Raw genomic sequence first — 14,525 nt, forward strand, 5'->3', positions numbered from 1 at the left:
GTTGAAACACCACCATTACATCCAACCAGTGAGTTGAGGAGTCAGTTGGTGAGATTTGCTTGAGTGGAAAATGGATCTCAGGCACGCTGCGTTTTTGTTACTGCTGTCTTGTTCTGCCTATAGTTATCGGTTCAGAAGTAGAGCTGGCAATGTGGAAGACCCTGAACAAGCGTGGGAGAGACTGAAGACAGAGAACGGGGACGAAGTGGCTGAGACCCTTGTACCCAGATCCTTTTGGGATGAATCAGAGAATGGATCGACACCTCAAGCAAAACAAGTTCGTGAGTATCAGGCAATCTCAGCCTTGGAGAACAAGAAAAAGGACTTCAAGCCAGAAATTGGTGCCAGGCCCCTCCCTGACTGGGCCAGAGAAATGTTGCTTGAGACTGCTAGCGATTCTATGGAAACTGATACTTTTGCAACTGAAATGGCCAGGCCGCAGTTGGTTGAAATCCTGTGCCATGTTGACAGAATTTATGTAAGAATGAAGAAGAGTTTCTTTAAGACTTCCAACGCACACCGGTATCTGAAATTTGGCACCTGTCGTGTTAACCAAGCTACCAAAGATCATTACTACTTTCTGTACCTTCTGACTGCTGACTGTGGATTTAAGAAAATGGTAATTGTTTTTTGTCTTTTTGCTAAATTGTGTTTTTTTTTTTTTTTTTTTTGATAAACTACAATTAACATGTTTATGTTCTAGAGTACTGCAGACTATCGTTATGTTGGCAATGTGCTCACCTACAAGCCAACCACTCCAGTTCTAAGAGAAATGCCATTTGACATTCCCATGCAGTGTAAATTTCCCAGGTAAGATTTAGTTTCTCTCGTTTTACCCAGATTGTAATGGGCCTACTTTTTATTTTTACCAGCATTTAATATATAAATATTATGGAGTTTATATTTGCATAACCCTACAGGGAAATTAAGTTGCTGCTTAACAATTTGTGTTAACAGAAGTTCTCTTGACTGTTGCAGGTTTTTCCGCTCTTTTAGTGCTGGCTTCTATCCTATACTAAAGGGAGGCACAGTTTACAGATCGCTCAACCCAGAAAGCAGTTTCACCCTTACTTCTCAAGATGGTATGCATTTTATTTTTATGTTTAATTAAAAAGTGATTACTGTTAACCTGTGTGCTAGCATGTAACATGCAAAGTTGTGGACCGGTGCTTTTGAGCACAAGGCCTTTCCCCACAAGCTTTAATGAATTTCACAAAGAAGCGGGCTGTAAATGTCCTTAACTTGCAAATTCCCAAATATCTAAAGTAAATTTGGCTGTGTTGCATAGATGTGTCAAGGACTCTAGATTTTGTACAGTTATCACTTTCAATTATGTAACCTGGTGGGAAAATGTCCACTTAAAGGTGGAGTGCAGGATAAACTAGTGGAGGTAACACTTTCACTTGGTCTTAAATGAGTTGAGTAATTGTGCAAATCATAGCTCTTGAACGTGTGTGTGTGTGTGGGGGGAACTAGAGCTTGTAGGGAACAGACTATTTCCAGCTTTTAGCTGCTGTTGAGTTCAAAATAACGAAGTAGACATTCAACAAGTTCATATTTTATTTACAAATTTTTATGCCACCATACAGTAAAGTATTTGAAGTGCTTAAAATGTATAAAAGTTCAATACTAGATGTACTAAAAGGAGTCTAAAGGATATTCAGACTACAAAAGCTTAGGCAGAGATCAAACCTTTACACTTGGTAATTGGAAACTTATGCAGCTGCCTGCTAATTTGTAAGCATTGAAGAGTGACATCCCTCTCTCTGCCACAGCATTGGGGTTGGAAATCACTGGTGCCCAATCCTACAGCTTGGGTCAGACAATGTACTTTCAGGCCAAGGAATTTACATATTATGAGGAGGTGTTTGCGGAGGTGGCAGCGGAGCAGAGGATTTACATCAACCAATGCTTCATGACAGCCTTTCGAAATCCCACCTCAAATCCTAAATATACAGTCATAGACAACTATGGGTAAGATTTAAATGATTTCAGAATTGAGCTGGGTGCATCTCTTGGTTATCTGAGGTAACCGTGCATATTCTCTTGCAGCTGTATGGTTGACGGCATGATGACGGATAAGTCAAAGTTCCTCTCTGATCCCTCACAAACAGCCCTGAGATTCAGTGTGGCCGCTGTGATTTTCAAGGAAATGATTTCCACTTCGTCTTCATCACAGGTACTGTCAAGAGCAAGTGGTACAGAGCTCTGTACTGTCGCATAGAAAGTGTATTAACACTGAAATCTAATGTCTTTCAGCAACTCTACATGCACTGTGATGTCTCTATGGGACCACTTACTCCAACTGAGAGTTCAAAGACTTGCAACTATGATCAAGCTACAAAAGCGTGAGTTGCCTCTGGCTAAAGTAAATTATCCACAGGTTGCTTTAAAAGGTCTTGTTGGATGACCTGTATGTACTTGATGGCAAAAATTTTGTTTTTTGGTGTAACTGTTGGTTGGCTTGTTTACCACACTTGAGCTGACCTTTTGGGTTTTTGCTTCAGATGGAAGGAGCTGTATGGCAGTGACTCTGTGTGCACCTGCTGTGACTCAACCTGCCCCTCAGCAAAGCCTAAATGTAAGTTTACACATGACTGTATAAGCTTGGCCAAACCTGGCAGTCTAAAATATGACTTGACACATGATCCTTAAATATCCATTCATAAAGCATTTTATGTACAGTAAATAGATTATTGCATATCCCTTATTTACAAGGCAAACTATAAAATTTTACTTTTTAAAGCAAGAATTTGTTTCAACAGCTTCTAGGAATGTGATCTCAAGTCACGCTTGGAAGATCAACTTGAGCAACAATGGCAAATTTCACCCTCGGATGAAATCCTCAGCAGACTCCAGTTTGGCTGACTCTAGAAAGGCCGTGCATGCGGACTTCCTAAAGTACTGGGGGGAGGACCAAAGGAAATCTGTGAAATTTTAAAATAAAATGGATTCTCTGGTACCTAATGTTTGACTTTTTTTTTTTTTTAATCTAACAATTGCCACAGTCATACACTGCAACATACTCCTGTATCAGCATGTGTGCATTACTAAGCATTTCCTGGAAATGCATCACTGCATTTCTGTAGATGCAGTTGTGTACCACAAGGGGATGGAAGAGATTCACAGTATTTGCATGAGTAAACTCAGCAGGAAGTTTAATAACTCTCTGGCTTAAAGGGTTCCCAATAAGCACATGGTGCAGCAGCTTTGTCTTGAGGCTCCTCTCCATGAAGGCCAATAAGTCTCGAAGCCTACAAGCCACATTACTGGGTTCCCACTGCAATGGGTCTTTGGTCAAAAGCAGGTGCATTAGTGCAATTTTGAAATGCAAATCTTCCAGAGCACTACTTCCTGACAGTGCAGTCTGTCTCCTGTGAAGGAAATGTGCAATTTCAAGAGTTTGACTGTGACATGAGTTTGCAGGCAGGAGTTTAGAGATGTTTTCTAAGAAATTATCTTCATAGCCAGTCAAGGAGAGTGTCCAGGAAATATCAAAGTTTGGAGAGTGAGGATTAATGAATAAATGAGCATCGGCATTGACTTTAACCACAGGATTCATACTGAAGCAGATCTTCTTCCCTGATCTGAATCGAACTATCAGAGATCCCGGAGCACCAATGTAGCGAACTTTCAGCTCAAACTCATACTTATGTGAAATCTGTCCCCACGCTTGTTTGATAGTGTTCTGAAACCATCTAGTAACCTGTGATTTTGACAGGAAGTGGGAGTTCTTCATGCAAAGAAGGCTGGCACAAACTTCAGTCATTTTCATCTTTACTTGCTCAGTCTCACAATGCAGCAAGCACACCATATCATCTGAATTAGAAGACTGGCAGGGGCAGTCATTTTGGATTTTATTTTTCATCAGTTGGATTCGACCACAGACTTGCATATCTGGCAGCGTGTCATTTGCCTGATTGTTCCAGAGCAGACACTGGAAACTATAGGGATCAGGTGGGGTAAAAGGGACGATGATATTGCACACATCCACTATTTGAAAGTCCTCAATAACCATACCGCTATTTCCATCACAGACAGTCCTCATGGCCTCCAACAGATCCTTTGCAAACCCCTCCAAAAACTCCTTCCACTTATTTTCGGATGAGACTTGAATACATTTAGAATGAAATTGCTGCAGAGTTTTGCTGTCTGGTAGTGGTATTTCAGCAGCAGTGCAGGTCACTGGGAAGGCCCTGGCTTGTTTCATTTGTGAAATGTTCCCTAGGTATTTCCTAAAGAAGCGGATCATGGAAATGACAGAGATGGTGTTCCATATATACCAGAGGTAGTCCCCCTCCCAGTCAGCGATGGCCTCTGAAGTTTCATTTTCTGATGTCATGGTGTGAAGGTGTGATCGAGGGGATTCTTGTTCTTTGGAGCTGAACACTCCCTTATCCTCAGGCTTTTCTTGTTGCCCTTGTGGTCTGCTTTGGTCTGTAAAAGAGCCATCAGTCTGGATGTCTTCTCCCTGTTTACTCTTCTTGTCCAGCTGTAGATTTCCATTTTGCTCATGGTCAATTTGTGAAGTCTTCAGTGCAGCGTCAGGTTCACGTTTAGAGTCTTGTGGCTGACTTGGATCCAAATCTGCTTCTGGTGAGTTGTGACCAGTAGCGTCTTCCTCAGAATCATGTTTGGTGACAGTAATATCTTCTAAGACTGACGTTTGATCTTTTTCAGTAACGTGTTTCTCAGACTGAATATTTCTTAAGTCATCCTGACGAGGCACTCTACTGTCAGTATGTGTCATTTCCTCACTGACAGGTGCCATTTCGTCACCCAGTTCCTCTCCTCTCAGCAGCCTCTCTTCATGCTTTTGTATGCCTGCTGTGGTGATATCGTCCCATTCCTCAACCCCGGGGTCATCCCTCGGATACGTTAGGAGACTCAGAGCCACCACAAACACTCGCAACAGAGTATCTTGCATTGTCAATATTGTCTGTGAATAAGTCAAAAAACATAAAGAATTGTTAATAATTTAAGTGAGTTTTAAACATACATTAGTGTTCTTTGAAATATGTAAAAACAAAAGAATGATTAGAAATCCTTGTAATTACATGAAAATGTTCCTGCAGGCAAATTTCATATTGATGCTAAGCAAGTAAGAAAGAAGCTACTTCCTTGATGGCCTAGAAGCATCCTCTTTACTCATTTCTGTGACTACATCATACATTCTTTATTACTGCACACAACTTTAAAAGAGAAGAATGAGAATACGCACCAAAAGAAGCGATTAATTATCTCAGCTTTGCAATGTTCCGGTAATGTGTGAATAGGTACAAAGGAGGAAGCAAGAGACTAACCTTACACGGCCACAGGCTCTGTGATCTCTTCCTATTTTAGATGTCGTCTTTGGTGACTTATTTCCTGCACACCCAGCCCATGTGCTCAGCTGTGACATTTTCCTGTGCAACACAGAAGAAAACAGATAGCACAGACTTCCTGTAAGTTTAACTGAATATTCAAATGAGTCTAAAGTGAACCATTTACTCTGAGTCACTGAATCGTAAACTTTCTCATTGGGTTATGAAGGACCAAGCATAAGGCCACACACTAATGTTAAATTAAAATGTGGAAAATGGTTTGCGTCTATGAATAGGAGAGTAAGCCCCTGCCTTTTATCCTCTTGTGGGCTTCTAACTGGTTTGTCGAGCTCTGCCTCATTCAGTGGGTGCAGCTGAGTTCAAAGGGTGATGTGAAGTAAAGTAACAAATCCCTTTGGAGTTTTATACTTTGCCTGAGATAAGCTAATGTCCCTTGATTTATTTAGTTCTGATTAAACAAGTGGAAACAGATTCACCCTTCACCTCTTAGACAACAACCACATTTTCCAGCCAAAGCCACAGATATTTGAATGGATTGAGATATTTTTGCATGACTGGATCATTCTGGCTGCAGCTGAACAACAACACTGCATCCCCAATGTACAGGTAACTTAAGTTAACACGCCATGTAATATATATATATATAAATATATATTATAAGAAAGGGAAAAAGGACATTTGTCAAAAGGACCGCTCCAAGTGTGTTTCTATGAACTGTTAACAGGTTTACTTTTAAGAAAATGTGCGCTGAATGAGAATCTTTTGTTACATCACACTAACACCTGTGAAGGGAGGGGCATGCTGACAGATGATGTGGTCGACATCACCACAGAGAATTCTAGAAACACCTTTCAGTCGGTCAGAGCTACAATGCTTGTTAAGTATATAAAAAACTGCTTGTTCTTAACTACGTGATTTTGTCCTTTTCCTTTTTGTCCATCAACTCTTAAGAAAATAGGTAAGTGTGTGTTTGAGAGGTTTCTTTCTGATCAATATGTACAGGATGCCTGACTTTGTATTATCATCTCTATCAAACTAATGAAACCATAGTCTGCATGAAAGCTGGTTTAGAAGAAAAGTCATAGTTCATTATAAGCATATGAGATTCTGGTAGCAGTTTTGTCATAAGTCACCCTTTATTAAGTGTTTATAATAGCTTTAATAATTGTAAAGAAACAATTTACTATTTATTTATAGAACAGCAATAAGCTACTAACAACTTTTGGATTGCCAAGTCTCTCTGTCTGTTGAGCCTCCAATCTTCTGGCAAAAGGCTGCACAGCAACTCGATCAAAATGTATTAACAACTTATTATTAACAGACATGGATTATTGTAAGCAAATTTTATAAATAATTTATTGAAACGTATAATTGATGACTCAATAACTTTTGTTGTAGGGTTATTAAAAAAGTGGAAATTGTAAGTGACATATATACTTTTATAATTGCAGACTTAATTTTTCAATAACAAGATTGCTATTTCACAATCTTTCAAACTTCCTACTGCACTTTTTTCCCCCACAGATTTAACTCCATCTGAATTAAAGATCCACAGCATCTCCCAAAATGGATAAGTTTCGTATGATGTTTCAGTTCCTCCAATCCAACCAGGAATCTTTTATGAATGGCATCTGTGGTATCATGGCACTAGCTAGTGCACAGATGTACTCTGCCTTTGAGTTCAGCTGCCCCTGCATGCCAGAATACAACTACACCTATGGGATCGGACTTCTCATTGTTCCATCTATATGGTTCTTTCTGTTAGGTTTTGTATTGAACAATAACGTGTCAGTGCTCGCAGAGGAGTGGAAAAGACCCACAGGGAAACGGATCAAGGATCCAACGATCCTTCGCTACATGTTTTGCTCAATTACACAGAGATCCTTGATAGCACCTGCAGTGTGGGTGTCAGTCACTCTCATGGATGGGAAGAGCTTCCTCTGCGCTTTCAGCATCAACTTGGATATTGACAAGTTTGGGAATTACAGTCTGATGACGGGGTTGTCAGAGATGGAGAAGATGAAACTGCTGGCAAGGATTCCATGCAAAGACCTATTTGAGCATAATGAAATAAGAGTGGCAGCATCACGATACATCAAGTGTATATCACAGGTAGCCTGCTGATTTTCTCCTTAACTTTTCTGTGAATGGTTTTAAACTGACGGGCAATTAGCTTGAATGCTTTTAACAGAGACAGACCTAGAGGCAAATTAGACTATTTTATAGCCCAAACATGACGAATGCAAGATGAATTCTGGCCTAAATGGGAAAAATAAATCTGAATAGAAGTGGCTGGTTGTTTGGAGATTTGGGGTCAGTGAGGCTAGCCAAGCTAACTCTGACAGCACGGCTAGACTGCATGTTTTAGTAACAAGATCACTTAACGTATGTAAATCTGTTGTCATCAGTGCCGTAGCTACTATTTTGACTGGTCACAGTACAGGAAAAGCACAGGTGTAATTAATAAAATGAATGATGGATAAATTACATTTAGCTGCTTCGGTTTCAGGGTCCTGGTGTTGTGCATCATGGTTCACACTATCATGACTTACTGGGACACTTGAATAGAACAGTGATGAGTGACCGTTGAAGCTGCAGTTGGCAACTTTTATAACAAATAAGTTGTCGTATTTGCTGAAACTGTCACTATATCCGATAGTAGGAAATACTCCTAAAGGCATTTGTAAGATTCCACTGCGCCTGAAAATAAAAACCACCAATCAGAGCCAAGGAGTTTTTCTCCTAAACAGTACACTAAAATATCTTTCTGAAAACATTTGACACAGGAAATAGGCAATGCAGTAACATAATCTTGATTCATATTTGATCAGCACTGCCTAGTTTGACAGTTTGATTGCAGTTCACGAGTCATTGACACTCGGTTATAGACTTCTCGGCGCCAATTGGTTGCAAATGCCAATCGAGGGGCACCAGGAGACAGAGGAACAATTTTTTTCCCAAAGATTATCTGTTTTATGTGCTACTTTCAAGTTTTGTGACAGATTCAGCAAAAATGACAAAAACTTATGTTAAACTTTCTTACTATGACAAGTCAAAATGACTGTTGTAAAAAGGGCCTATTTACACGGATCAAGCCTGTGGATTTTACAATAGCAAAATAGTTTGATAGCTTTATCAGTCAATTTAAATAAAAGTGTGGCCAAAAGTTGGGGAAACTTTAAGCAGTATTCCAACTTCATCACAGGATATGATGACTAAGCAAATTAAATTTCCCTTGCTTTATTCCTCAAAAACTCCTTAACTTCAATCTCCCCACCCGACTCTAGCCTTGCACTTAAGCTCACTGAAGCTTTCCTGTTCGCTTATTAGAGGGATAGATAAGCCTCAAAATTTGTTATTCATGGAACTGAGACCTATTTCAATCCATCCAAAAACACCCACACTGTTAGTTAGGTCTTTGATCAGCCAAAGGGAAATTATACAGGCTTAAAAGTGACATGTCTCTGAAAAGTCTATTGATATACAGATTCTGTTAATGAGCCATGAAACTGTCAGGAAGCTCCTAGATATGCTTTGTCGATCACATGGACTATTCGACTTCCACTATCTTCAGTATCTGCAAGAACACAGACACAATTATTATTATTTATTTTGTCCCTCTCTTTATCTTTTTTCTTCTTTCTTAATTTGCTTTCTATCTTTCTTGCATTCTTTTTTATTAATGTAATATGATGATGTGTTGACCTGCCAAGGGACTACAAATGAAAATTAGCTTTTTTGCTAACTCTGGCACATTTACATTTTGAGTGTAAACAAAAAATGTCAATGGATGTGTATTGTCCCTTTTTAAATAAATAAATATAAATAAATACAACATAAACTTAGTCAAAAGTAGTCAGATTCTCAACCAAACTCCATCTTTGTGTTATTTATATTTTCTTCATATTTTGCAGGTTGATGCTTTAGTGTTCAGAATGGGGGTTATTTAGCCACACCAATATATTTAATCATGTCTATATTTTACAGGCCTGTGGATGGATGTTTCTGCTCACGATGACCTTTGCGGCCTTCCTGATCCGAGCTATTCGACCATGCTTTACTCAAGCTGCCTTCCTCAAGACCAAGTACTGGTCCCATTACATAGACATCGAGCGCAAGATGTTTGATGAGACATGTAAGGAGCATGCAAAGAGTTTCGCCAAGGTTTGCATCCACCAGTACTTTGAGAACATCAGCGGGGAGATGCGCAGCTTCCACCACAATCGCTCCAGCATGGACGACACCGACAAAGAAGAGGAGGATAAGAGAAGTGATGAAGAAAAGCTTCTGGGTATCAGAGCCCAGGAGGATATGAATAAAGTTTTATGGAATTGGCACACCTGTAAGCCCGCTCTGGCTCTGAGAAAGGACAAAATGGACGGTGAATACAATGGCATACTGAATGGAGAGGCCAACGGAGCAGCAAACGGATTTGTAAAGGGACACACCCCTGTAGTGGAGAAAAGGGAATGGGCAGTATATTACAGTAAGGTCTGAAGAGTTGAAAGGGACAAAGGAAAGCTTGCATTGGCTCTTCTTTAACTTTTCTGGAGTGTTAGGTTGTTTCAGGAATCATTTAAAAAATGTTAGCTAGTATTAGTAATTTGTCAAAGTTAGCTAGAGATATAATGAATTAGATTTTTACATCAATGCACAGATCATATAAACAAATATTAATTTAAGTCACTGTTTGACTGATAGTACAATACTTGAGCATTGTCAACATATTTCTGGTTCACAGAAATTCAGTTAACTGAATAACCTGTTTTGTCACAACTATTTAATCAACTGTTCTAGTCACAAATTACTAACAAACAATCTGCTCTCTGAGGGACAGAGCTTAGCGAAATCTGAAGTCCGTAAAGTCTAGGCTGCAGAGGTAGAGCTGCTGTATCCGGCTGATAGTACTGCACTATTACAGCACACTGGAGAGTTGATAAAAACAAAAGTTAATGTTTGTATTGCTCTAAAGTCCAGGGCCACCATAAATATCCACAGGGCAGAAAAAAAAGTGTTAAAATGAGTCACATATATATCAGCAGGGGCTTGAATTGCACGCAGCTTTTTTTTGTATGTATATATACATACAAAAAAAAGCTGTTCTCCTACAAGTGAAAAGTTTAATTTATAAGCGATAAAACACACTGCTCGATTCCGTACACTCATAAGTTTTGCCGCTACAGCCTTAGCTTATGGTGTCTATTGTTGGATATTGCTGTGTAACCGGCATTACTGAGTCAGTTTTTAGACTTTCTGGTTCTCCTATACTTACTGTATGTTACATCTTAGCATTACCATTACCCACAGAGGTCCTTGCTCAGCAAAATGTTACAAAGTCGCTTTAATGCCACATTCAAGCTTGATGGACGTCAGACACACTTTATCTGTACTGGCCCATGTAACAAGAGTTTATCAACGTTATTAGAATCATTTGAAAAAATTTTCATTAAAACATTTGTATAGTGTTATTTTTCATGCTTTGAACTGCATTACTGGCCGTATCAATTTACATGTCACTAAGAAAACAAGTCCAACATTTGCATCTCTCTCGCTCCCCCCTTTTTAGCTCTGTTGGTAAAACATTGAGTAATTGGCTTCTACGTTTGAAGAAGCCTTTTTCAATATCTTTTACAGCAATTTTATTAAAGTTACATGTGGATAACCTGTGAACGTTTCCTATTCTGTACATCTTCAGGAAGTTTTTGAAGCTGTTGTTGACAATGGCGATTTCATCATATTTCACAAGAGGGCGTGCTGTTGACAAACCCCCCATCCTTCACTTGCCAACAATCACAACACAACTAAACCCTGTAGCTACACACACATCTCATTTGATTCTGAAACCTGTAAACACCCAACAGTGCATGCAGTGTATTGAGGACTGTGTTTATGCTCATGCATCTGTGCGGTCAATCCAGCTGTCCCTCAGTATACAGCACTAACGTCTTTACTAGTGCAGGGGGCGGGTGAACAAAAATGGCATGGATCCCATTGAAGCAACTCCTCCCTCCCCCTGGGGATTGATGAAGCAGCTCTCCCCTTGACCGTCTCACAGCTTGCCCAGTAGCCCAGCAGCTGTTCTCTCCCTCAGCAAATTGGCAGCCAGGGCCGCTGGTGTGGGGGTGGACGTGCAAGGCAACGTCTTTGTAGGCTATGACTTTTCTCTCAGTGTCTCCCACTTTTTCTCTTCATATTATTTCCCTTCATATCTCGCTCCCTGCTCTGTTCCCTCTATCCACAGAAATACCTCTTCCCCTCCTCCCTGCTCTGCCTCGTTCTTCCTTTTGCAAAAGAGTGACATGACGTTTATATATAGATCAAACAAGCAAACATGAATAATAAGCGGCTATAGTTCTAAAAATACAATCAAATCAAAGTGTATGTGTGAAGGGAGGGAATGGTGAATGAGGTTGCAGCATCGCTTCTTGTGCTGACCTCCACTTCACACAGATGGCTTTGTTTTGGTTGCAGGACATCAGCCGTGCGCATGCTACTGAACGGGGCCTCCCTCGACTTTGCTGCAAATGTCTCTCTTCTCTCCCCCTCACATATACATGCACAGGGGTGTGCGCATGCAGACACATACACATCAGCATGCTTGCAGGCGCCCTATTCGTCAGTGTCGGGCTCATTCTGCCTTCCTTCTGCCTACAGATTGGAGGACAAAGGTAGCAAGGGAGGGCTGAGGGAGAGGAGAGTTGCGAGGCAAAACGGCTAGTCACATGAGCAGAGATCTGTTTACAAACCCAAGGCAGAGCAGAGCAGAGCAAGAGCAAGAGCGAGGGGAGGAAGGAAAAGGCGAATCCATTGCAGGCTGTCTCTGAGCACCATTATGGATTGAAAGAGGAAGAGGGGAAGCCTGCCATGATAAAGCCAGCTGGAGGTTGGAGAGCCTGAATACGACACACGCAGACACACTCGTGTAAACACACTGCCTTTGTCTCTGATTTTTTTTTTTTTTTTTCTCAATTGAAGGAGCAGATGGTTAGAGGGAGAGTAGGATCCCCCCAACCCACCCCCTACGCAAGCACACACATGCACCCACATTCACTAACTGACACACAAACACACGCTCACCAGCAAAACACCAAACCCAGCTAGAGGACTGTTGCTGACTGCATGGAGCTGCCCTCACTTTGTTTTGGCTTTGAGGGAAGCACATCCATACTGAGGAGGAATACCCACTGCACGATCAGAAGACTGAAGGAGGAGACAACAGAGGTGAGGGGGATGAGACTTATGAAAATCCTCTGTTAAAAAAAAAAAGCAGCTTTAGAAGAAGGACAAAGCACAGACTAATGCCAGATAATTACCTTCATTGGACGAGGACTGTCATTTTAAATGGTGGATGTCATTGAATTTGAGGGGACGACACTGCAGACGCAAAGTGAAGTCAAAGAGGCCCTTTTTATGCTGGAAATGTAAGTATTTCCTGTTACCAAGCAGCCTGTGTTGTTTATGACATTGTGACTGAGTGAGATTCAGCTTTTCACAATAACAACTCCTGAATAACACATGGTGTGAGGCATCTGAAAAACAATCATTTCTTGTCAACAAGATTTCTTTGTTTCTTCTTCTTCTTCTTCTCTCTCCTGTGATGACATCATTCTAACTGGGAGGAGGAGCACATGAGGTCTTCAGTCCCGGTCCAAACTCCAGTCCAAAATCTCCCAATTTTAACACGGAGTGGTTAATCCAGATTTGGGAATGCTGGGCAGTGTAGACTACTGAGCCAACAAAACCGCACCTCCCGAGGATTTGTGGAATCTGAGCAAATCTGAAAAATCTTGTTTTTGGAGGAGCTGACACAACACCACAAAAGAGCGATCAAGCTCAGAGTGACTGAATCCAGGCTCCAAACAGATTCAGTGTCCCGAACTCCGGCCCACGAGCTTGGCACCTCTCCAGCCTTCTCCCGACAGGGCCTGAATTTACTGCTGCTACCCTGGGAGTCAAATTTCATGCAACATTTCCAATGGTGTAACGGTAAGTGAGTGGATTTCTCTGCTGCTTGCCAAATACACAAGAGGTAGTGGCACGTGTACTTACTTGTATCTCATAAACTCTATTACTTAGTTGCTGGCCTATGAGAACCACATAATGGGCGTACTTGCGAAATAGTCAATTACTAAGAAAGTGGAGGCCTCAAATAAAATAATAAAATAATTCAAGGTCAAGTTTGTTTGACAGCCATGACCACTGAAACTATTTTACAGTCTAACTTCATTCCATGGTCTTGTTTTGTTACTGTTGAGTCTGCAGTGCATCCAAGCCTGGTTCTTAGTCGTATCTCTCATTATGCTACCCTAGGTCTTCCCTACACTAACCGCCCCCCCCACCCCCACCCCATCCCCCGTAAATCCCCCAACCACCCAGCCATGTGAAATTATCCAACATACACCCCCACAGTGCGCAAGCTGTACCCATTGATTCACTCTAAAGAGAGACACATGGACATTTAGAGGCTGGCAAAGAGCATCCTCGCTGCAAATTAATAGGAAGACATGTGGCCTGTGGAAGTGGGGCTTCCTCTGGTATTGTTTTACCAAATGGTCCTTTAGTCTCCAGAGTTCAATCTGTTTAGTATACCCCACCCACTACCCCCTTCCACCTGCAACACACACACACACATTTCAGACACACTCACCCCTACTCTTCCATCCCCCAGTGCTGACACACACACACACACGCACACATCACTCACACACACACACACACACACACACACACACACACACACACACACACACACACACACACACACACACACACACACACACACACACACACACACACACACACACACACACACACACACACACACACACACCACCACCACCACCACCACCACCACCACCACCAGTCAGCTCTACAGAGTTTGTGGAACAGATGGTGGTGTGGTGGAAGTGGCGTCTGTCCTCCGTGTTTGTCTTGTTCACAGCCAATTAATGCAAAGTCCTATGAGCCCGCAGTTGCTACCACAGTGCCAGTCCCAGCTCCCTGGGAACACCTGCATCCAAACAAACTCCTCACCAATTGTTTAATAAAACTCTTGATTGTGTGGAGATGAGCCAGTGCGCTCATCTCCACACTGGCTCATTGTCAAGCAAATGTATGTTAAGGTTTTGTGTCAGTTGGCAGCCAGAATAACCCAAAGCCTGTGATGGCACTGTAGATTCATGTTGTAGTTAATGATCAACA

General features: G+C 41.3%; 4 protein-coding genes across 6 annotated transcripts in view; 3 read left to right on the forward strand and 1 right to left on the reverse strand.

Moving 5' to 3' along the window:
• zp3c (zona pellucida glycoprotein 3c) lies at positions 1 to 2,964 on the forward strand. Its single transcript, XM_028592836.1, has 8 exons — positions 1 to 619; positions 704 to 810; positions 979 to 1,082; positions 1,776 to 1,974; positions 2,053 to 2,179; positions 2,260 to 2,348; positions 2,508 to 2,581; positions 2,766 to 2,964. Exons 1-8 carry the CDS (start codon positions 71 to 73, stop codon positions 2,939 to 2,941), a joined length of 1,425 nt encoding a protein of 474 aa, XP_028448637.1. The 5' UTR covers positions 1 to 70; the 3' UTR covers positions 2,942 to 2,964.
• The window catches only part of LOC114565014 (inositol 1,4,5-trisphosphate receptor-interacting protein), a 17,564-nt gene continuing 5,527 nt past the window's right edge, over positions 2,489 to 14,525 (reverse strand). The window contains exons 3-4 of one of the 2 annotated variants that reach the window (XM_028592795.1): positions 5,304 to 5,405; positions 2,489 to 4,939 (exon numbers count right to left, since the gene is read on the reverse strand). In XM_028592795.1, the coding sequence (XP_028448596.1) occupies positions 2,993 to 4,927 (1,935 nt within the window). In that variant the 5' untranslated portion in view covers positions 4,928 to 4,939; positions 5,304 to 5,405 and the 3' untranslated portion in view covers positions 2,489 to 2,992. Of the gene's footprint in view, positions 4,940 to 5,221; positions 5,406 to 14,525 lie in introns of both variants that reach the window. The other variant, XM_028592805.1, reaches the window with a different exon arrangement.
• Positions 6,891 to 9,821, forward strand: calhm1b (calcium homeostasis modulator 1b). Its single transcript, XM_028588631.1, has 2 exons — positions 6,891 to 7,436; positions 9,312 to 9,821. The coding sequence occupies exons 1-2, from the start codon at positions 6,891 to 6,893 to the stop codon at positions 9,819 to 9,821; spliced, it is 1,056 nt and encodes a 351-aa protein (XP_028444432.1).
• The window catches only part of zgc:175214 (RING finger protein 122), a 9,784-nt gene continuing 7,257 nt past the window's right edge, over positions 11,999 to 14,525 (forward strand). Inside the window, exons 1-2 of one of the 2 annotated variants that reach the window (XM_028592882.1) lie at positions 11,999 to 12,745; positions 12,944 to 13,310. In XM_028592882.1, the coding sequence (XP_028448683.1) occupies positions 13,286 to 13,310 (25 nt within the window). In that variant the 5' untranslated portion in view covers positions 11,999 to 12,745; positions 12,944 to 13,285. The other variant, XM_028592892.1, reaches the window with a different exon arrangement.

The sequence above is a fragment of the Perca flavescens genome, chromosome 2 (genome assembly GCF_004354835.1).
Source record: "Perca flavescens isolate YP-PL-M2 chromosome 2, PFLA_1.0, whole genome shotgun sequence".
NCBI lineage: Eukaryota > Metazoa > Chordata > Actinopteri > Perciformes > Percidae > Perca > Perca flavescens.

Excerpts from the sequence above, each read along its gene's own strand:
- zp3c (XM_028592836.1), top strand. The coding sequence starts at position 71 with ATGGATCTCAGGCACGCTGCGTTTTTGTTACTGCTGTCTTGTTCTGCC. Across the intron at positions 811-978 it reads ATGCAGTGTAAATTTCCCAG|GTTTTTCCGCTCTTTTAGTG; the intron begins GTAAGATTTAGT and ends TGACTGTTGCAG. Across the intron at positions 1,083-1,775 it reads CACCCTTACTTCTCAAGATG|CATTGGGGTTGGAAATCACT; the intron begins GTATGCATTTTA and ends TCTCTGCCACAG.
- calhm1b (XM_028588631.1), top strand. The coding sequence starts at position 6,891 with ATGGATAAGTTTCGTATGATGTTTCAGTTCCTCCAATCCAACCAGGAA. Across the intron at positions 7,437-9,311 it reads ACATCAAGTGTATATCACAG|GCCTGTGGATGGATGTTTCT; the intron begins GTAGCCTGCTGA and ends TATATTTTACAG.